Source organism: Leptidea sinapis, chromosome 13 (assembly GCF_905404315.1).
Source record: "Leptidea sinapis chromosome 13, ilLepSina1.1, whole genome shotgun sequence".
NCBI classification, from domain to species: Eukaryota; Metazoa; Arthropoda; class Insecta; order Lepidoptera; family Pieridae; genus Leptidea; species Leptidea sinapis.
In genome coordinates, this window is record NC_066277.1 from 3,395,185 (window position 1) to 3,418,507 (window position 23,323).

Below are 23,323 nucleotides of genomic sequence, written 5' to 3' on the forward strand. Positions count from 1 at the left end.
TATCATAGTGTTAAACTTTGAACTCCTCCGAAACGGCTTGACCGATTCTCATGAAATTTTGAGTGCATATTGGGTAGGTCTGAGAATCGGACATCTATTCTTCATCCCCCTAATGTTAAGGGTGGTCCACACGAATTTTTTATTTTTTTGACATTTTTTTTAAATTTGTTTGATTATGAGTCAGCATTAAAAAATACATACAACTTCAATTTTTCACCAATCCACGATCAACAGTTACTTTTGAATCGCGATTTTAATATCGGCAATACAACGTTTGCTGGGTCAGCTAGTATTAGTATAGAAGTATAGATAAAGTCAACTTTGACGCTTTTTTAATTGTAATTTAATAAACCAGTGGTAATCGATAAGAAATTAACTCTACATTACTAACTCTAACTAACTGCTATTTATACGCACACAAACACAAAGTGTCATACAAATCGCGAGTGTAAGATGTAACTTGTTATGCACACTAAACTAATATTCATGGCCTGTTTTTATCGGTTGTCTAACAGCAAGAGACTCATCTAAACGTATATATTATCTAAGGTTAAGATGGTGGACAGATGTGGAATGGAAGCAAGTTTTTATTTTCCAGAAGCCAGAATCTCTTCACATATTTGGTGAGAAGTCGTAAAGTGCTAAGAGGAACAGGACATCGTTATGTAGAGTTATGTTATAAAGAAATTACGACATACGGTGGCGGCGACGTTATTTTTCATTGAAGTTATACTTCTTTTGGCGCGAAGGAGAAAAATGATGAGAGTGAATTTTTACGATGCGCGCTCACACCGACACCTGAATTCTACATCGTGAAGTTAGTTCTAGGTGGCATGAAATTCGATAACTATGTTCAAGTTGTATATTCTAGTATTTTTATATTTAGAACACGTGTTTCGTAACAGTACAATTATACAGTGTGAATAAATAAATATTATTTTGGTGTTTTTATTAAATCAATTTCATATACGACGGTGATAGTATTTACTAATAATTTATTAGTATATCTATATATATTGAATATTAGTGATAAAACTGATTTGAATAAACTGTTTTCAGTGCATTTATAGATTTGAGGTTAATTGTATATTTACCTTAAATGCTGAGTGGTTATACTATCTTTGATCTTAACTATTTGTTAAAATTCTATTTATTTTTTCATACGCCAAAGAAGTATATCTTCTAATGCGTGTACATAAGTAGACACACTCTTTTTTTATTTACTTTTACTTTTTATTAAATAAAGTCAAATGAAGTTAACTACCTGATTTTTTTGTCAAAATGATTAATTTTCTATTATAAAAAAATAAAACATATTAAGATTGACTTTATTACCAAACTAAAGTGTTTTTACATCAGTAAATAATATTTCATTTATTTCGTTGCATCAAATCCCTTTTACAATTACTGTGCCTGTCTTTTTTTTGCCAATGAGTTCATAAATGCAAGAAACGAATATATTTTATTAAATAAAAAATAAATTGTATTCAATTAACATACTTAATCTTACATAAATACAATAGGGCATTAAATGCATTTATTTTCTCAAAATTGATACCTTTAGAATTCTTTTTGATGTCATTTCTAATATACTAGATACTACTACCGCTTCGGAAACAAATGGCGTTCTGAAAGAGAAGAATCGGCGCAAGAAACTCTCCCAGCATGCGCTTTTTATATAAAATGTACATTATTGTACCGTGATTGTTATTGCTATAAAAAATCATAATCTAGAACCAGGCTGTCCGATCATTTAAATATTCAGCTGATTCAGTAGAGTATACATATTTATGACTTCGAAAATAAACATTTATATTTATCAGACAAATATTTGTGCCTACCGATATTCAAATTGAGGGCCCTAGCTTATTAAGTCAGGAGGTCTACTCGCAAAATCGACAACGATACATTTGGAACGATACGATAATACTCCGAATATATCGCAACTATCCTACTCTAACAAATGTTGGAATTCCTTATCGTCTATCGTTACCATAGACTAATATTTTCAGTTTTTTACGATGTTAGTGTGAATGAAATATGTTCAAACCTAAACATTATCTGTGCTATGTCGCTGTTTAGTGTCAAAAGTCAAAACATAGTTTAGGCGCTAAGGACCATGCCAGACTCTGCACCACCAAATTGGTATTATTTACACATATTGTAAATGTTATAAAAATATGTAATGAATATAATATGACCATTTAAAATTGAATAAATAATACAAAACTTGCGGATAATAAAATGTAAAAGAAAAGTAACTCAACCCTTCTTGTCGACTTCCAATTTCTCTGGCGGCCATTTGCATTATTTCTACGCATAAACGATCAACAAAATGACTTAAATGACGTAGTAGTAAAAAAATCCTGTTGAATAGTAAATCACATATAATTATTTCAATAATATTTATTAAGTATGTATATTGTATGGCAAATATATCTATACAACTTGAAACTATAATAGAGATCGACAGCCTAGAAGGTGTCGTTGAGATTATCGTAAAAGTGACGTTTGATTATTTGTGAAATTCGAATATTCGTCTCTGACATTTTCAACTAAGAGTAGGGCTACGACCGATAATATCGAATAATGTTTCGTTCGTTCAATCATCGTTTCGACATTTAATACGATGTCACTAAGTGTAGGATTCGACACGACTAATGCCACGATATATCGAATATCGATTTTAGGAGTAGGCCCCCAGAGTTACTTACGACTTGGCTATAAATCGAATCAAATCAAAATCACTTTATTCACGTAGATCAAGGAAATGACACCTATGAATTTCAAAAGTTTTCTTTCCTTTTCATATTTACCGCCATTTGGTAAAGGGTTGAGTTTTAATAAGAAGAAGTTGCAACTCATTGCCACTATTTTAAATCAAAATTTACAGCTTCATCTTATTAGGAATAATTTCAATTACAAGTGTCTATACATATATAAAAATTAATTGCTGTTCGTTAGTCTCGCTAAAACTCGATAACGGCTGGTCTGATTTTGCTAATATTGGTCTTGAATTATTTGTGGAAGTCCAGAGAAGGTTTAAAAGGTAAATAAAGATAATATGAATATTGTCGGGACAAAAATAAATAAAAACACAAAATTTGTTTTTCCTTTCATGTGTTCCTGTCGTTCAGAAACCAATTGAAAAAATAGCTTAAAATTAATAATTAATTAGAATCTTTATATCTTTCTTACTTTCTCAGGAAGTAAAAATAAACTTAATTTTAGTTAAGGAGGGTTTACATATATAATTTATATCGCAAAACAACGTTTGCCAGGTCAGCTAGTATCCAATTAAAAATACTCAAATGGCAAATACACAATGCCTTACATGAGCAAGTCAAAAAAAGTAAATGTAAATTAATTCGTAAATATAATGATAAACAAAATATCTTTTAGGATTTTCTTTAATTAACGCGAGTGTTACACATTTAAATAAATTGTAATTGTAACTTGTTTTTACATTAGATTTTTGCGTAAAAGTTACATTTTTATTTTAGTTAACCCGACGTTTCAAGACCTTTCCAGATCTGGTTTTCAGGGGGACTGCAGATGAATTTCATCTAAATTTAATGTAAAACCGTTACAATTACACGCGTTTTAATCCTTTAAAAGTGTTTTATTTAAAAAATATCGTTTGATTAGGCCGCTTAAGGCTACACTAAATGCTAGCGACCTTGAGCGATATGAGTTCACGTCTGCCGGCTCGCGATCTATGTAACAAAGCCAATGTTTTCAAAATCCTTGCGTGGAAATCGTAACATTTTGACAGGCGCAAACAGTTTATATGCTTACAATTCTCATTATTGATTACTAAACTGAATAAATGTACCTACACAAAAAAAGTACAAGCTATATAAATACTTTTCCTGAGAATAGTACTAAACAAATGCATCATGCCTTGAAAAAAACTTGTTTAACTGCAATGAAAAGTGGTAGTTCAAAATAGCTCTGGAGTGTTAACTATAACCACCAGCAAACATTAGAAACCTACAAATAAGCCTTAAGGGTATGTGTTATATGATAAAATAGTGTTCATAGCTCCAAATGGTGTAATTTCACTAATAAACTTGTCTAAAATGCCTTGTTTGCGTGTTTTCTGCTTACCCTTCGCCTTAAGAAGCTCAAATATCACCGCAGATTTAGATAAATTTTCGATAAATAATTTTGTTTCGTTTCGTAGGGTCTTGAGAGATGGACATAAGAACAACGAAGGGATCCTAGTTTGATATAGTAGGTACCTCAAGGAATCAGTGGTTAATTATTTAGTTGATTGGGAGATAAAACTTCATATAATATACTGAAATAGGATTTATTTTTCGTTGTAATATTTTGATCGTCGTAAGTTTTATTAATAACTTGAAATAAAACTACTAGCGAAGTTATTATATAGATCAGTTGGTTTAAGTTATAACAAATAAGGGGGTCAGGTCACGAATCTAGGTTCCGTTTCCGTTCCAACAAAGACTTGTTTTTTTTTATGAAAATAAGGAACGAGACGAACAGGACGTTCACCTGATGGTAATTGATACGCCCTACCCATTACAATGCAGTGCCGCTCAGGATTCTTGAAAAACCCTAAAATTATGAGCGGCACTACAATTGCGCTCGTCACCTTGAGACATAAGATCTTAAGTCTCATTTGCCCAGTAATTTCACTAGCTATGGCGCCCTTCAGAAATGTGTAAACATAACTGCTTCACGGCAGAAATAGGCGCCGTTGTGGTACCCATAATCTAGCCGGCATCCTGTGCAAAGGAGCCTCCCACTGGTAATATTATATGAATATAATAAATGTGAATGTAAGTTTGTTTGTTACGCTCTCACTCCTAAACCACTGAACCGATTCTGATAAAAGATAGCGAAAAAATAAATGGAGGGGCTGAAATAGAGGGAGGAAGTTTGTATGGGAGTGGAGTATTGGGAAATTATATATTATTCGTTATTTTTCGAGATAAAACCATGAAACTTTGTATTTAGACACTTGATTAATGATAATTTTTAAACATTTGTTCAAGCATATTTGAAACTTTGACCTACATGGGGATGAAATAGGAGATTAATGTTCACAGGGAAATACTATTAAAGAGACTGTCCACAATGACAAGGCATATTTGCTGTGTCATAGAAGAGCTCTGCCAGCAGTGGAAAGAGCGGTTTGTATGTGTATTATTAAAAGAGTATAGGTACCTACTAAATAATAAAAAAAAATGTCCAAAGTAACTATTCAAGGCGGTTGAGGTCGCGGGTAAAAGCTAGTATATATATTTATGTATATCTTGAAGAAAATAGTAGTATAGGTTTTGATTTAACACTTCCTACCTTTGAAATAAAACAACAATATTTTTTGTATTTTTTAAAAAAATTCTTTAAGCGCCCTGAGATCTCTATTTTATGGATATTGAATGAGCCTGTCACGCTCGTTTGAGCCGACTATGAAACCGAACAGTACAGAACAGTATGAACCTTATTTACCGGATAAAATTTCTACACAATGATAATTATATTATATTCTTAGAACAAAACTTACTTGTATTTCGTTTTTAATAATACCTCGTCTTTCCGAAGCTTTCTTTCATTTTGTACCCCATTTTTCTTTTCTCGCGTTACCAGTCAATGAAAAGATACGCTTCATAATGCCTAGCCGTACCTACTTAGGTATTTGGATTGGGTTTTTTTACAAGTATGCCTTTTTGTAAGTATATTTTTTTAGTACTTAGAACTTTCATTTAGTTGAAGAAAGAAGTATTACTATATATTTTCAAACCATTCTAATTCTCGCTTTAAAAATAAACGTTTTCATTCATTTAAATTGATTCTCTGTTTATTTGTTTAGGAATCAAGGTATTAACAATGGCTAATTCAAAATGGAAACTTCTTCTCATTTGAATTTAAATAAGCTGCATAACGACCACATATACTATAGACCATATATATAGGATCGATTTTTGGAATCTACAGAATTTTTCAGGCAATTCCCTCAAGTCATTTTCATAATGAGTTAAAATTTTAGCTAGATTTCGCACCCTGTTATAAGAACTCAAAAATATAGGTAAGTAATATGCATGAGGATATTGTAGATATAAAACCTCTTTGGTTTTTTCTTTTTTATACTAACGTTAGCTGTTCGGTGCTGGCCGGTGAATGTCTTCCATCACCCCGCACACTGCCGAGGACGCCATTAGGATTACTCATACAACACAACGTTAACAAACTATTTGTATTAATATCAAAAGGGCAGCACTGCCACTATAACATAATTGATGCACGCACAACACATTTATATTAGACGGAAATATAACTACGGCGTAATTTCGACCTACGCGAGGCGCGCGCTTCTGTTGGCCGCCATATTGGTTTGAGGGACGTTTCGCGCGCGCGCCAAATTAAACACTGTGTTACTAGGTGAAATTGAATCACCCATTGCAAGGGAAGTGGAAGCATGTAATATGAACGTTTTTATTGGATCTTATAATAGTGATAATATAGTTGTTTATGCAACTGTTTTGTAATAAGGCATATTAATACACGAATGTGTGTTTAATACCTAATTATCAACAGTTGCATATAAAACTTTATCTCCACCCATAATATGAATCCTCTATAAAAGTAACCTTAACATCATCCAAAGGAGTGTTATTATGAAAACGGATGATATAATGTTGTACTGAATTTCATTACAACTCGTTTGAATGATGTTGGTTATTAGGACATTGGGTGTTTTAATTTTGGCAACAAGCTAACTGTTTTAGAATCTTTAATAGAGGATTTAAAGCATGGATGTAGATAAATATGTTTTATTTTTAGTTTTCAGCCTTTGTTTTAATTGCAATTATCATGTTTGTATATCTCTCTTTGTTCACCAGCATAAGGCAACTGCTAATCAACATCGTTCATGCTGCCTAGTACAGAATGAAATACGGAAGATTCCAAAGTTTTAAGGAAATGAATTCAAAATTGATTGAAGCGATATAGGCGAGGTTTAACTGCATCTTAACCCCTTTTGATACAATATCAGAAAAAGGGGAAATGGCATTTACGCAAAAGATAATGACGACCCGTATAGCCCAGTTGTTAGTGACCCTGCCTACTGAGCTGGAGGTCCCGTCTTGTACCCATAGAGTATGATAATCACAATCACAAATGCATTGGAAAGAAGATGGGTTACTGTAGTGAACTACGTGTATGTATTCCAAGATAAGAATACAGGCGCCAGCTAAATATGACACCTTATGTGACATTCTTATTTTAACAAAACAGTTTATTCATTACAAAGTGAGAATCAGAAACAATTCAATGTATATTTTTGAAATTAGGCTCTTCAGAAAAAACACGTGCAAACTTTATTGCCGTATAGTGAATTCCTTATAATAAATAATTATTTTCTATTTCAATTTTGACTCGCTTTTAATGTCTTTTTTTAGTTTTTAACCTACACACAAATCGTTTAGCCCCAAACTAGGGATAGTCTGTACTATGAATACCAGAATATTAACGATATATTGCAGACAATATACATTAGCCATACCTTAAAAACATACATCATGGAGCCTGGGATAGTTAGCTTAGAGGTCAGGGTTACTTTCCACTAGGAAAAGTGCCCACAAGTCATTGATACGTGTAGGAAATTTTAAATTAATTTGTTTTACAATAATTATTGAGTTATCTATTATAAATAAATTATTACAATATTTATCTTTGTTAATATTGTTGCATTCTCAGCTACTATTTTTTTTAATGAAAATAAGGGACGAGACGAGCAGGATGTTCAGCTGATGATAATTGATATACCCTACCCATTACAATGCAGTGCCGTTCAGGATTCTTGAAAAAACCAAAAATTCTGAGCGGCACTACAATTGCGCTCATCACCGTGAGACATAAGATGCTAAATCTCATTTGCCTAGTAATTACACTAGCTACGGCGCCCTTCAGACCGAAACACTGTAATGTCTACACATTACTGCTTCACGGCAGAAATAGGCGCCGAAACTAACTAGATACCTAGTTAATTTTTAATAATATCAACACTATAACTGATAATTATTATTCTAAATTATTTAAAGTAAACCAAATTACATTATTAGGTGTGAATTACATCCGAAACTAAGATCTATGTATATATTTACCCTTTTGGTGTACTTTTATTATTTGTATCTAGCAACATTATTACGCATGCGCATTAGAATCACTGCAATACGGCGTCCCTTGAACGAAATGTTCGTGCTTTTTCAAGCATTTCTTTGTCGACCTGAGAGTGTTAATTAGTTGCACACTTTTCCTCATTGTTGGTCATCTAACATTTTGAGTTTGTTGGTCGTGTGGTACTAATGTATTTCAAGCAATGTATCGTAAATGCTTCACAGGATGTTTTTTTTAGTCTTCGTATTTGTACTCAGAGTCAAAACCCATATTTTTTAAATAAAATTGAAGTACGTGTTTGAAGTTTTGTCACCATGTATGTATTTATGCTAAATTATATCAATGTATAACAACGCAAAATATATGTAAAAAAAATTATTAAAAATTACGTGGTAAGGTAAAGTACGTGGGTAACACTGAAAATGTTTAGAACTGGCCAGTTAGAAACATTACTAAAAAAACTTATTTTGAATTTAAATTTTAGAACTCTTTGGTAACCTAATGTAGTATATTGCATTCATTTGTCATTTGTTTTTGTGAATTGGCGGCAAATCTAAAACTCTTGTTACACGGGAAAATAAACCAAACGCGAGAAAATTTTCGGTCAATGATTTATTATGACTTTCGTTATGGGCTTACGGCCGTTCCCAATATTCAGTCTACTTGAGATAAAAATCGTAACTATCGTTGACTTTTCTGTCCCAATAAACTTAACGACGGTAACTCACCTTATCCGTACAGGCTGTCGGTCAATGGGACGAAGTATAGCTTACCAGCGATAGAAGTGAAGTTCAAAAAATATTACACGAACATTTAGGCGCCAGGAAGCTTTGTACCAGATGAATTCCCGATACTTTAACCGACTACCAGAAACACCTTCGCATGGAGTGGTGTCGCCAAATGTTAGATAAGTTCAACGGCGGTGACTCAAATGCTGTATTTGACATCGTCACAGGTGATGATAATATTATTACTGTTACTATAATACTGGATAGCTGGATAAATTGCTACGAACCCGAAACCAAAAGACAATCAGCTCAGTGGGTGTTTCCTTTTGAGGATCGGCCATCTAAGGTAAAGAAAGGAGGAAGTCAAGGAGAAAAGATGATTGCCCCATTCTTTGGTCGGAAAGGTCATTTCGCGACAGTTGTGCCAGTTACTGCAGACTGGTATGTCAATCGCTGTTTGACTGTTGTCTTGGGAAAAATTTGACAGCAGCGCCCTCGAAGCAGGATTCTCCTTCACCACGACAATCTTCAGCGCACTCTGCAAAACGGACTGTTGAATATTCGACTATGGCAGGTGTCGAGATAATGACTCATCCGCCATACAGTCCTGACCTGGCGCCCTGCGACTTTTATTTACTCCCAAGAACTGAAGATAAAATTCGAGGTATTCGCTTTACGAGCCCTGAAGATACGGTGAAAGCGTACGAAAATGCCATAGAAGAGACCCCTAAGGAAGAATGGGCCCACTGCTTTTCCCAGTGGTTCCATCGAATGCGACGATGTATACTAAATAATAATAATAAACGTATATGCAACTTCCAACATTAAGCCGTTTTTCATTTTAAAATTTTCTAAACATTTTCAGTGTTACCTAGGTATAAGTAGATTAAATTCAATAAATCATTCGATATTTTTATTTTATTTTATTATTAGCTCTATTTATAAAATTTGTACATTTTTCAAACCTTGTAACCGAATGTCCCGTTTTGAAGTGAATACTTCCTCAGGCGCGGTGAGCACTTGTGTGTGTGTGTCGAAGAAATATTCACAGAAATTGTCTTTCTACGAGGCAGTGTAACGGATCGATGACAAGAAGATGACGATAACACAGATGTTGGTGATTCCAACTCAACAGAACAAGCATTGGTTAATCTGCCTGGTTCAGCAGCTGTTGAGCAATATGATGAAACAGACGCTAAAGATAATGTACCCAGCAACTCACCTTCAATTTTAGTTGAAATATCACATACTCAATCTAATATTTTAAATAAAACAAGTAAATCTCCAGAACAACTTCAAACAATAATAGCTTACAAAAATGTTGTAAATACAATAAATCTGAATACTCTTACAGTTCTATCTGAATTCATAAATTGAACACTCCTGCGACATCTCCTGCAAAATCAAGAAAGTTTAAAACGCCAGAAGCGAACCATATTACTATCGAGCAGCAAACTTTAACGTCCCTTGCAAATCCAACCACATCCAGCGCTCATGTTATAGTTACAATAAGTTTCATTGTACCAAAGAATTCGTCCGTCTCTTAAAGCCCAAGCAAAAAAACCTCCAGAAATTACGAAAACATGGTAAAAGCATTACTGCACCATACAGAAAGGGTCCAGAAAAGGATGCCATAGCTGAAAAAAATGTGCCAAACAACCATGACCCAAAAACAGGTAAAACAAGCAAAACTGTTTATTATTACTGCTTCACGGCGACTTTCTTATCTTTTTCTTTTAGATGACTGCGTGCATTCATCGCTTCCAATGCTATCGGTTAAGAGAGGACACATTACAATAAATTGAAGCAAGTAAAGTTTAAATTTAATAGTAAATAAATAAAAATTAGTTAACAATCAGGCAGTGGCTTATACTCTTGCAACTACTGAAGTAGTTGCTTACTCAATAAAATTAATTTCAAGTATAGTAACAGTCATCTGAGCTTCAATAACAGTGGTTTTATCTTGAGTTAAAATGAATACCGTAATATTATTATTTATTTTGTGTTTTAATAATAATATTTTTATTCATCGCTTTCAGTTGCATCTTGCGCTTCAGAAACCGTAGTTTCGATGTCTGTAACCGTTGTTGCAGCTTCATTAACTGTTGTTTTAGCTTCAGTTACCGTTGTTACAGCTTCAGTAACTGTGGTTTCTGATTCAGTAACAGTGGTATCTTCTTGGGTTACTGTAGTTGTTTCAGTCTCGGGGGCTTCAGTAGTTTGACCAGGAATCCAATCAAAGTTGATACCAGTTACTTCAGTGTACCACTCGTGGTAATGCCCGGGACGAATGAATCCTATAATAAAATGTAATGTTATAATTATCCGTTTCATTATAAATTTAGTTATTCGTCTCGTGCCAGATTTTGGCGAGACAACACGTCCTGAGGATGCCTCGTGTAGAGGAGAAACACGTGTCGAATTGTTTTTAAAAACAAATATTGGCGGAATTAACACCAAAAGAAAACTTAAATCATTTGTATAATTATGGATTTCCGCAAAGTAACGCCTAATTCATTAAATTTTCTTAAATCGGCAGGTATAGCTGAACAGGCGAAATTATTTCGTTACTAACCAAACTTTAATACAGAAGTGATTCCTCTGGTTTTACTTGAAAGTGTGGGTGTTGGTCTTCCCCTACCATCGAGAATCTGTTCTTCCATAAAAATAGTTTTTGATCGATTAATGAAGTATTATTTTTGGACATAAAATAATGTTGTGTACATACGTACGTAAATCATTACTTTTGATAGATTATTGATGACATAAAATTAAAATATCATCAATATAAATACAACCAAATACTTGATAAATGTACCTGCTGGAACTTCAGTGTGGCATCCACCGCTGGACACAAAGGATGAAACACCAACTTGAGTGGGCTGGCCATCGATGTCTTCGACAGTAAGACCACCGCCGCTGTCACCCTGTTATTTACATACTCTTATTAAATGTTACCGCGTAATTACCACATATTATTTCTAGTTGGGATGGGAATAATAGATAGGTAGGTAAATGTTAGTCCAGTTAATGGAATTGTATTTTATGCACACCCACGATATGGGTAGGTATAACATGAAAGGTGTGGAGTGCAAATTATAAGGGAAAACAGGGAATACATTCTTATTATACTTTAAATATTTCTATAAATATATTATATACACAGTTGCTGCGTAACATGTATGGGGTGAGACTGATTGATAGAACTCCGAATGCGGTAATACGAGCGCGCTGTGGTTTGAAAAGACTGAAAAAGGAATACTGAAATGGTTTGGACACGTGGAGCATATGAGTGAAGAAATTAGACGCATCAAATATATACAGCAAGCGTGTGTGGGCAAGTCGGTCGAGGGAGACGTCAAACATTCGTCGACCAAATTGGGGGACGTTTTGAGAAAAGGAAAGGTCCGGAGCACCCGCAACCGTCGAACATGTATGAAAAGAGTAATGAATGTAGAGGAAGCGCGTGAAGTTTGTAAGGATGGAAGCAAGTGGCATTCTATTGTCTCTGCCTACCCCGACGGGAACAAGGCGAGAGTTTATGTATGTATGTGTATGTATTAATATCGTATTTTAATATTTACCTGGCAAGTAGACTGAGAGGTAACGTTAAAGAACGAAGCGCAGATGGTAGAGTCTACAATGATGGGAGAGAAGTTGAACGCTAGCAGGCAGTTGAAGTTGGTAACGCCGAGTAAATATACCCAGTTCATTACTTGAGGCGATGAGCCTGTAACATAACACATTATTTATTTAATAATTTTTTGCCTTAGTAAGTGAACATATTGAATACATTTTAATAATAATAATAATAATTTTTTATTTGCGAAAAACTGCCACCAATTTTTTTACAATTACAATAGATATGAACAATTAACATTAAATAAAGAAAAGAAAAAATAACAATACAAATGTTAAAAAAACAATAAAGACAGAGATCTTTAAAACATGTAAGGATTATTTAATAACTAGAAAACGAGGCAGTTTTTAATACGTTTTCCATTTTTTTTTCTTATAAAACCCCCTTTTATTTTCCATTCTGGTCCAACTTGAAGACTTAATTGCTGTATGGAAGAGAGACGTGGAGGTCACCCAATCCATTTGACTCTTGACTCTTCGTAAACATATGCCACAGCAAAATCCTACGTAATTTACTGGCCCGAAAAATATCTAATAATTCTCTGGGAAGTCATCACCCATCAGCAGATTAAACACCGCAAATGGATAGATAGATAGGGCCACTTCCAAAGGAATTCCATGCATTGACCGAGACAAACCCTAGACTGTAAGGTGGCCTCAAGGAAAACGGAAATACGGCCGTTCAAAGCAAAGCTGGAGCGGACTTTTGTTCAAGTCAAAGTCAAAATCAAATAAACTTTATTAAATTCGGCTTAAATTAAGTCTCGGCGAAAGCTATCATTGTAGCTCATACATTTCTACGGATACCATGCAGTGGCCGTTATGCATGTGAAAAGCATCGCATAATAACATACTCCAGATGGTATTCTCTTCCGGGGACAGCTGGTTCACGTGATTGGCCTAAGAATATGTCATCAGTTGCGATGACTTTTCTCAAACCATTTTTGAGTGAAACAACGCTATAGAGTTGCTATATATGTGAAAGACACGAAAATAGCGACGAAATGGCGAGCTCTCAGTATGACACTTAAAATATCGCGACGTAGTCTTAGGCCATCGTGGAAAGAGAATACCTAATATTATTAAACTATGGTGAAAAGGCGCTAAGTCGGTGTACTTGACTACCGTTTATTGACGTAAATCATCTTTTAAAATCACACAGAAACATACAGGTTCTATAAAAAAAAGTATATTTAAATGGTAAAATGTACCTGCATTTTCATCACATGCATTTCATCGATGGAACAATAGTTGATCTATTTGGATGAGGTACATTTTTTCTCCAGAAAAGGTTTAGTCCACTTGTTAATGGCATATCAATGCGGTTTAAATGGAGATATTAAGTGAAGCTGTTATCATACGCTGGGCGGAAATACGTTCATGTTAATCACATAAAGATCTATTTCTGGGTTAACAATCAAAGTTTATCATCTAAGAAACTCACCTCCTGTCCAAGTTCTGCCCCATCCTGTGGCTGTGAATCTCATTCTGTCATAGTTCTTGTTTCGATCCTGGGATGACTGAAGTCTGATTGGTTGGATTCTCTCTGAAAAAGGTAATAAATAATTACACTGCTGGACATTTTAGGTCGAAATTTATATCATTAAAAAAGAAACCTTTAACAAAATAAGTAATTTCAGCATAATGTGTAACAATAATAAAAAATAATTAATACAGACCTGTTGGAATTTAAAAGGAATATGAAAACAATAACATTGAGGAGCAGTGCAATCACTTTAGTGTTGCCAATCGGAGGCCCACTCAGTATACGTCGAGCCGTCTGGAGGCTCGACACTTATTTTTAGTGGGCACCGTGTTCGCAGCACGGACAGCGACCACGACATACAAATTCAACAACATTCTAGTATTATTTTTCAATCTACACTACTTGCTTCAAATACGTACATAACATTACTATACTAAAGGTAAACTAATAAAACATAATTGTAAACTAAAAATATTATAAACGCGCAGGTCCGGCCTCACATGGAGTATTGCTGTCATCTCTGGTCTGGCGCACCCCAGTATCAGCTCGATCCATTTGACCGCGTGCAACGCAGAGCAGCTCGAATTGTCGGGGACCCAGTACTCTGTAAACGGCTGGATCACTTGGCGTTGCGTAGAGACGTCGCTTCATTGTGTGTCTTCTACCGCATTTATCGCGGGGAGTGTTCCGAAGAGCTGTTCAACCTGATTCCTGCCGCCGAATTTCACCTTCGCACGACACGCCACAAGTTACGATATCATCCCCACCATCTGGATGTGTGGCCGTCCTCCACAGTGCGGTTTTCAAGGAGCTTTCTTCCTCGTACCACGAAGCTGTGGAATGAGCTTCCTTGTGCGGTGTTTCCGGGACGATACGACATGGATACCTTCAAGAAAAGCGCGTACACCTTCCTTAAAGGCCGGCAACGCTCTTGTGATTCCTCTGGTGTTGCAGGAGAGTGTGGGCGGCGGTGATCACTTAACACCAGGTGACCCGTACGCTCGTTTGTCCTCCTATTCCATAAAAAAAAAAAAAAAAAAAAAACGTTATAGTTTCAGACAGTGATTTATTGTTGAAAGTTGTACCTATATAACTTACATACATACCTCTCGGACACAGAACGTAATAAGAAGAGGAAGAAAAAAAATCATAAATTGATTGTGCATGCTATTGGGCCATAAATATTTTTAAGCCATTTAATTTTTCATTATAAAACAAGGCAAAAAATATGTAATCGAGATACGGAAGAAGAATCCCGTAATTGCTTAAAATTTAGGAATGTCTCAACGCTACGATTTACTTATCTAGATTTAGATATATATCTAGACATTATTCAATATATCAAGTAGAAAACTAATTTTGTACACCACATTTACTAAAAAGATTTTAATAAAATTTTGTACATTGAGTGCAGTTCGATCTAATTTGAGAGCTAGGATAGTTTTATTTCGATCAGAAATCTTGAGTTAATTTTTATTTAAATATTTTTGTTTTGTATACAGAACATTTCTATGAAACAAATTTTTGGCAGCATAGCTCTGCTGTGAACTGAGTTCTCCACAACAACAGAGACAAATCATAATTGCTTTTGCAACACCAATGATCATAAGGCTTGTACTCATGCACCAGGAGTACAGAAAATTCCGAGAGGATGAATTCAACATCGGCGTTCTTTGTAAGGCAGGCAATATGTTCTACTTACTCTCGCTCCAAGTACTATGACACTATTATACTCGTAATTATAGAATTATAGTTTGTGAGGACTTGTACTGAGTTATTCATTAATGCCTGCTTATAGTTGATAATATGCTTTTGATATTGGAGATGCGATTGGTACGTGTAATGGTTGCGAAGTAGATATTGACGGTACACGCGAAATACCGGCGCGACACACGTTCTTTGTTTTAAATAGCATATTTCATCTTGCAGTTTGTGTATATTTGATTTCGTTTCACTTTTAAATGTTTGCATACCGCTTTATAATATATTTGACATCACTTATTGAAAGTCAAAAGAAGACCCATTCCAAAATGAATGCCTCAGGCCTGACAGGAATGGGCGCAACAAACTCAGCGGGCTTTATTTTTCATCAAAAAATATGTTTATAAAGTAATATTGTACAGTTAAAATTATTATTTAATAGCCTGAGCCATTCCCAATCTGTGGTATCATTAATTTATGTTATAGTAACCTTTACCACAAAAAACGTTTTTTAACAAATCTTTTGAATAACGTAATATAACGGATCTTGTTGTAAAAGCATATACATCGCCCCACAAAAGACTTACTAGACTTAGCCGAGTAGTAGGCATTATAAGCTTTTTTTTTATGGAATAGGAGGACAAACGAGCGTACGGGTCACCTGGTGTTAAGTGATCACCGCCGCCCATACTCTCTTGCAACACCAGAGGAATCACAGGAGCGTTGCCAGCCTTTAAGGAAGGTGTACGCGCTTTTCTTGAAGGTACCCATGTCGTATCGTCCCGGAAACACCGCAAAAGGAAGCTCATTCCACAGCTTCGTAGTGCGAGGAAGAAAGGTCCTTGAAAACCGCACTGCGGAGGACCGCCACACATCCAGATGGTGGGGATGATATCGTAACTTGTGGCGTGTCGTGCGAAGGTGAAATTCGGCGGCAGGAATCAGGTTGAACAGCTCTTCGGAACACTCCCCTGTCTTATGTCTGTTCCTGGTGTTAACATTATGGCTATGACAGTTTGTAGCAAATTCACTTATGTGCCTATGAACATACATTACATTATCAAGAATATATTGAAAAGCAACAGTCAAGATGTTAATTTCTTTGAATTTTAATAATAATTTTAGAATAAATAGCAGGAATAGCCCTTTTCTGCAGCACAAATATTGTATTAATGTCGGCAGCGTTGCACCTTAGCCATATACCATAGGACATAATACTGTGGAAATAACTAAAGTATACAAGTCGCGCCGTATTTAGGGTCCTGGCTATGGTCTTTAGTAGGCTACTGACATCCAGATAATAGAAAGTTACAGATGGTAAACGATTAAAAATTTTCGGAACAAATGTCGGTAATTGTTCGATGTTTTTTATTATTTTAATTATATCTGTGATGTTTCTAGGATTCTTCTTGTCTCCTTTTCGGATAATCTTTCGTGCACCAGCAATGCACATAGTAACGACTTCACATTTTCGATTTCATCTTCACTATACCAAGCACAACAGTTCGTTGATAGTGATGTTACACACACACGACATGTTTCGTAAAGTTTAACATAGTACGAACACGAGAGATAATTTGCAAGTACAGGGTAACTCGATAGGTTATCACGTAAAAGTTCAATAATTGTGTGCGCGTGCGTAATGTGTCGCCGACCCAACACGACTGAATCTAAGATTATAAGAACTAATCATAAACCCGTTGAGTTCCAGGCTCTCTAAACATCGAAATAAATAAGTAAGATTAATTTAGTTACATACGTGAGTATTCTATGGCAATAGGGAATTTAATGAGTCCTATATCATCTGGCTGGACGCTTGTCAATTGTTCGATGTAGTTTGGATGGTTGTAGTATTCCGTTGTCTCCAACACGAGCTCAGGATTCGAAAGATCTGTAGCACCAGCTCTTATCAAAATGGTGACCCTTCTGTAAAAAAAAATACAAGGGTTTACAAAGTTTTAATACCGGCTTTTTATATGCCACTTTGACCAGTGGTCCTTTTCATCTAAACAATTTGTTATTTTTTTAAGTGATAACTCGGAATTCTAGGATTGATACACAAATAAAATTTGAAAGTGCGGTTTTCAAGTAGCTTTCTCCCTCGTACTACAATGCTGTGGAATGAGCTTCGTTGTGCGGTGTTTCCGGGACGATACGACATACCTTCAAAAAAAGCGCGTACAAGGTGTACGTGCTGCGTGTGTAAAGGCCGGCAACGCCCTTGTGATTCCTCTGGCACAAATAAAATAGATGAAGCCACAACCTGAGAGAAGAACAAGCAAACAAGATTTGACGACGATACGTCACTCGAACGGTTAGGTCAGTTGGCAGAGCATTCGCACGGAACGCGAGTGGTCGTGGGTTTACGTCCCGCATCGTTCATTTTTTTTATGGAATAGGAGGACAAACGAGCGTACGGGTGACCTGGTGTTAAGGCGACACTAAATGCCGGCGACCTTGAGCCATATGAGTTCACGGCTCCTATGTAACAAAGCCAATATTTTCAAAGTTCTTGGGTCGAAAATGTAACATTTTAACAGGCGCAAACTGCTTAATTGCTTACAATCCTCATTATTGATTACTAATCTAAATAAATGTATCTACATAAAAAAGTAAAATCTGAAAGAACAACTTTTATGATAGTAGTATACTAAACAAATGCATGGTGCCGAGAAAAACTTGTTTAACTGCAAAGAAAACTGGTAGTTCACAATAGCTCCGGAGCGCTAACTTTAACGAACAATAAGCATTAGCATCCTATATTTTCACCACAAAACTTGTCTAAAAACACCTTGTTTGCATGTTTTCTGTTTACCGTTCGCCTTAAGTGATCACTGCCACCCACATTATCTTGCAACTCCGGAGGAATCACAGGAGCGTTGCCGGCCTTAAGGAAGCTCCATTCCAGCTTTGTAGTATGTGGAAGAAAATTGCTTGCCCACCGCACTGTGGAGGACCGCCACACATCCAGATGATGGGGATGATATCCTAATTTGTGGCGTGTCATGCGAAGGTGGAATTCGGCGGCAAGAATCAGGTGAAACAGTTCTTCGGAACACTCCCCGTGATAAATGCGGTAGAAGACTCAATATAGCGACGTCTTTACGCAACGCCAAGTGATCCAGCCTTTCAAAGAGCACTGAATCCCCGACAATTTGAGCTGCTCTGCGCGCACGCGGTCGAACAAATCGAGCTGATACCGGGGTCTGCCAGAAAGACAGCAATACTCCATGTGTTGCCAGACCTGCGCTTTGAAGAACGCTAGAATGTGGGCATGCTTGAAGTTTTGCCGTGCTCTATTTATGACGCCAAGTCTTCAAAGCCAATTTGGCTTTGCCCTCCAGATGATCGCGGAATTGGCAATTGCTCAAGATTTCGAGACCCAGTATTCCGATACAGGGCTTTATGGGAAGTGTTGTCGTAGTCGATACTTTTTTTATTTATTTTTATAGAGTAAGCTATTGATTCCAATATTGTTACAAGTATAAACTAACTCAACTGATTTCTAAAATCTAATATACTTACGCAGCAGTACAATGTGCAGCTGTAAGAGCCCACTCGTTGTGGATAACTGTCGCCCCACATGCAAACACCACGCCAGCTGGGCTCACCATACGAAGGGACAGCTGGTAAGGAAACTGGCCCGGATATGCCTCCCATCCTGAGACAATTCTTCCTTGGTTTTCCCGAACGTTTTCTGGGTATGTTGCTAATTCTTCGGAAAATACCTGCGACGTAAAAATTAAATCATTCGCAAGTTTGTGCCAATTTTTTTTACTATAGTTTGTTCGTAAGAATTTGATAAATATGTTGAAATGCAACTGTCGCTTAACTAACGCATCTGTAGATCTTCGGGTACGAGGCGCGTAGCTGTTGTCAAGCGCCACCTGCGGCGACGCCAGATTAAATGGGTTAAAACAGTGTTTCCCGCACTAAATCCACAATCAGTTAAATATGAAGATGGAAACGGTAGTAAAAGTTTTCTTGCACATTCTTGGAATCTGCCTTCTTTGTAAAATTTATCACCGATATCTTGCGTAGCCCCCCTTAACTATCAAATATAATTTATAAAAAAATTCTATTGCAATTAATATTTATTACTTTGACAGTGTGTTGTTATATATAAAACAATTTAGAATATAAAAATCTTATTCGATGTGGTCCCCATTGGCTGCAGACACAGTCCTTTAAACGTTGAGGCCAGTTATCAATAGAAACGCCGAGTGCGTGGGGTGCGCAGTTCCATGGGAAAATTATTCAGTGCCAATCGTACGCATTGTTAACCGACTTCAAAAAGTAGGAGGTTATCGATTCGATCGGTATTTTTTTTTTGTATGTACACTGATTCCTCTGAGATTAATGATCCGATTTACTTTTTTCGATGCAGAATAGATGCAATTTGGTCCCATAAAAATTTACATAGTTTGGCCCTGTAGTTTTCATTTTATAAAAATTTTTGCTTACCTCGATGATATAATTGTTTTTTGTGTACGGCTTTTTAGGATTTTTCATACAGGTTGATTATATATTATAATTATTAACTGACACTAAAAAGTAAAAAATAAATAAAAGCTACGTTTAAAAAAGCGACTTCAAAAACTAAAAAGTATCAAAAAAGGTTAGTTACCTTTAATATTAATAAAATACTATTATTTGTATGTGCTACATATTGATAGCTTTGAAGTCGGTGCCAAGCCAAATGTAAGTACACTACACTCGCCACGCGTGACTTTGAGCGGGATAGCTTCGTCTAGAACAAAACAACCCAAGCGGACAGACACGCGTGGCCAGACAACCTTAATAATTACAGTAAGTAAGCTGTTTATAATATTAAGTTTTATTTTGTTGAGGGCTTGGCACTTAAAACCTATCAATAGGTAGCAAATATAAATAATAGAATTTTATTAATATTAAAGGTAAAGGTGTATTTAATTAAATTTTTAGTTATTTGATACTTTTCAGTTTTTGAAGTCGGTTTTTTAAACGTAATTTTTTTTAAGGAACTCCAAATTATCATAGCGTTTAGAGCAAGCCGTACCAGCCATGACAGACTTTGTATAAAGTGGTAATATAAGAGCTGTTTACACAAATACTATATTAATCCTTATCATTTTATACACGGACTAGTAAAAAAAAGAAGGACTCCGCGCCGTGATATTAGCAAGTGAAGCACCGTTATGCTAGCTAGTGTGTGTGCGGTTACGGGGGGTACTAGTTACACAATTTTTTCTCCCATAAATAATCATATATAGCTACAAATACTTATATAGTATAGTTTTTACACTTTCTCGCAACGCACGACGGCATTTTTAAAATATTTTATTGAGACGCAAACTGATCTGAAACAGACAATGACAATTCTCATAATGGCCGCCTATCGGCCTGTAGTAGTGTGTGTGCGTGGGGCTATGTATTTACACGTTAATCGGATTGTTTTGGTGCTACAACTTTATGTAAGGTGACACGGAGTCTTTATATTTTTACTAGTCCGTGCATTTTATTATTATAAAATCATTCAGAAATACGTATTACGTTTTTGTTTTATTTTAAATTTAATTATTTTTAATGAACATTGATTACACATTCAGATGGCTGTAGACTAAATTATTCCCGAATATTTATATAATTTTTTTAACGACAGTACAGTTTCTGTCGGGTCAGCTAGTAAAGATTAGAGTTACTTATTCTACCACCACTTTGAGGATTTATATGAATGAAATAGTTTTTACAACGAATGTAAATAGAAACTAGATTTTATGTCATTATTTATTAATTCGCAAGTCGTTCATCAGGGTGAGTGTGGTGGGTTCGCGATAACGTCCCACCTCTTACTCTCTCTGTTGAACGACTTCCGAATGGTCCGAAACTAGTCGACACCGACAAAAACGTGCTTTACTCACGTATTAATAAAAAAAATTTAGTAATATTATGTCAGTTATCTACGGTCGATCATGAAGGTTACATTATAATCATATAATTTATAATATGTTGTATTATCTAATGTGTGTTAGCGATCTAGTTGTTTTATGACCTTGAAATAAACTATATTTATTTTGGTTCGGATAAATAAATAAAAGATGGCGAAACCGAAGCGGCATTGGGCAGTGCACATTATTCGACGGACAGATGGCCGATGGGGCAGAAAAGCCCTCGAATGGCGACCACGTACAGGAAGACTCAGTGTTGGTAGGCCCCCCCCACAAGATGGACCGACGATCTGGTCAAGATCGCCAGAATACGTTGGACGAGGGCAACGCAGGACCGGTCGTTGTGGAAATCTTTGGAGGAGTCTTTTGTCCAGCAGGGGACGTCTTCCGGCTGATGATGATGATGATTAAATCAAAAAAAATGGCAAACGAATGGTTCGCCCTGATTACTGCGCATGCGGGTAGACATTAATGTCAGCCATCATTATTACACAGCTCCGTGCACTATTGTCAATGTAAAGTGTACGACTTTTCTCTTGCATTTACAATGAAATTCAGACGTAATCATACACTTGTTGCTAAAGTCATGAAAATACAAAGTGCTCATTGTGAAACAGTTGACTCGTTTGGAAATTATCATAACGACTTGTAGAAATTCATTCCTACCTATGACGTAACTATTCATAGTTACGTTATAGTTTGCGGGTTTGTGCTGAGAAAAGTACGGAATGCGAATAGAATAAGTATTTTTCTTAATATTACCACACAAATTAAAGACCTATTTTTATTTTTCTGGGCGTACTAAGCTATACATAGATTATTTATACGTCTAGATAGACTAAGACAGCTAAAAACGTCAAAAAAATAGACTTTACAACTAACCTCTATTTTGAGCAATTCACACACACTAACACAAAGTGTCATAGAAATTGCGAGTGTAAGACATAGCTTATCACGCACACAAAACTAATATTCCTGGCCTGTTTTTATCGGTTGTCTAACAGCAAGAGACTCTATCTAGACGTATAAATTATATAAAAAGCTATATAGTAAAATTATTACAGTTTAGAATAAAATGATTTTTGTGGGTGATTGTACACGTGCGCAAACATATCCCCCCGCTTCCCCCAGTGCTCTTTTACGTAACGAGTACTTAGTATACATTGACACTGTGCATTAATGATTTAGTTACCTTTACAGTTTATCGTGATTGTTTCAATAAACAATTAAAGTTATTAAAATATTATTAAATAGTTATATTTACCGCAGCCACAGTTAAAGCCAACAATAAGAAGTGCTTGACCACCATTTTTTCGACGAAATGATCAAAGTTTATCTGGCAACGCGTTTTTAAGCCGGCTTAACGTAAGACTTAAAAGATAAATGTAATGTATTAAACGATAATATGGATTTATCGTGCTTCCAAATTATAATGAAATACTGTGCTCTGGGCTAACCAAGCTTACTATCAGTAATCGATTTAAAAACTAATCAAATTACGTATGGAAAGTACGTGATGTCACGTGCTGAGAAGGATCCAATACCTCTGGACAGGCTGTTCCATAGTTACAACAGCAAATTTAATGTCCCTATTTGAAGCGTCACTCGCCAGCGTCCAGAGAACTAATTTTGACGTATAATACAAATGGCTGCGAGAGAAGCGTACAGTACTCTGAAGTATGTTTGCATTTTGAATT

The 23,323-nt window shown here is 35.7% G+C and overlaps 3 protein-coding genes across 3 annotated transcripts in view; 1 reads left to right on the plus strand and 2 right to left on the minus strand.

The window, feature by feature from the left end:
- Positions 1-6,364, minus strand: part of LOC126967753 (cholesterol transporter ABCA5-like) — a 77,625-nt gene extending 71,261 nt beyond the window's left edge. Inside the window, exon 1 of the mRNA XM_050812425.1 lies at positions 6,122-6,364. Within this exon, the coding sequence (XP_050668382.1) occupies positions 6,122-6,198 (77 nt within the window). The 5' untranslated portion in view covers positions 6,199-6,364. The remainder of the gene's footprint in view (positions 1-6,121) is intronic.
- The window catches only part of LOC126967781 (trypsin 3A1-like), a 57,459-nt gene that overhangs the window by 19,356 nt on the left and 14,780 nt on the right, over positions 1-23,323 (plus strand). The window lies entirely within an intron of this gene.
- Positions 10,675-22,985, minus strand: LOC126967780 (collagenase-like). Its single transcript, XM_050812471.1, has 7 exons — positions 22,891-22,985; positions 19,225-19,427; positions 17,459-17,625; positions 13,957-14,058; positions 12,458-12,603; positions 11,692-11,800; positions 10,675-11,170 (listed from the first exon to the last, which is right to left on the minus strand). The coding sequence occupies exons 1-7, from the start codon at positions 22,933-22,935 to the stop codon at positions 10,896-10,898; spliced, it is 1,047 nt and encodes a 348-aa protein (XP_050668428.1). The 5' UTR covers positions 22,936-22,985; the 3' UTR covers positions 10,675-10,895.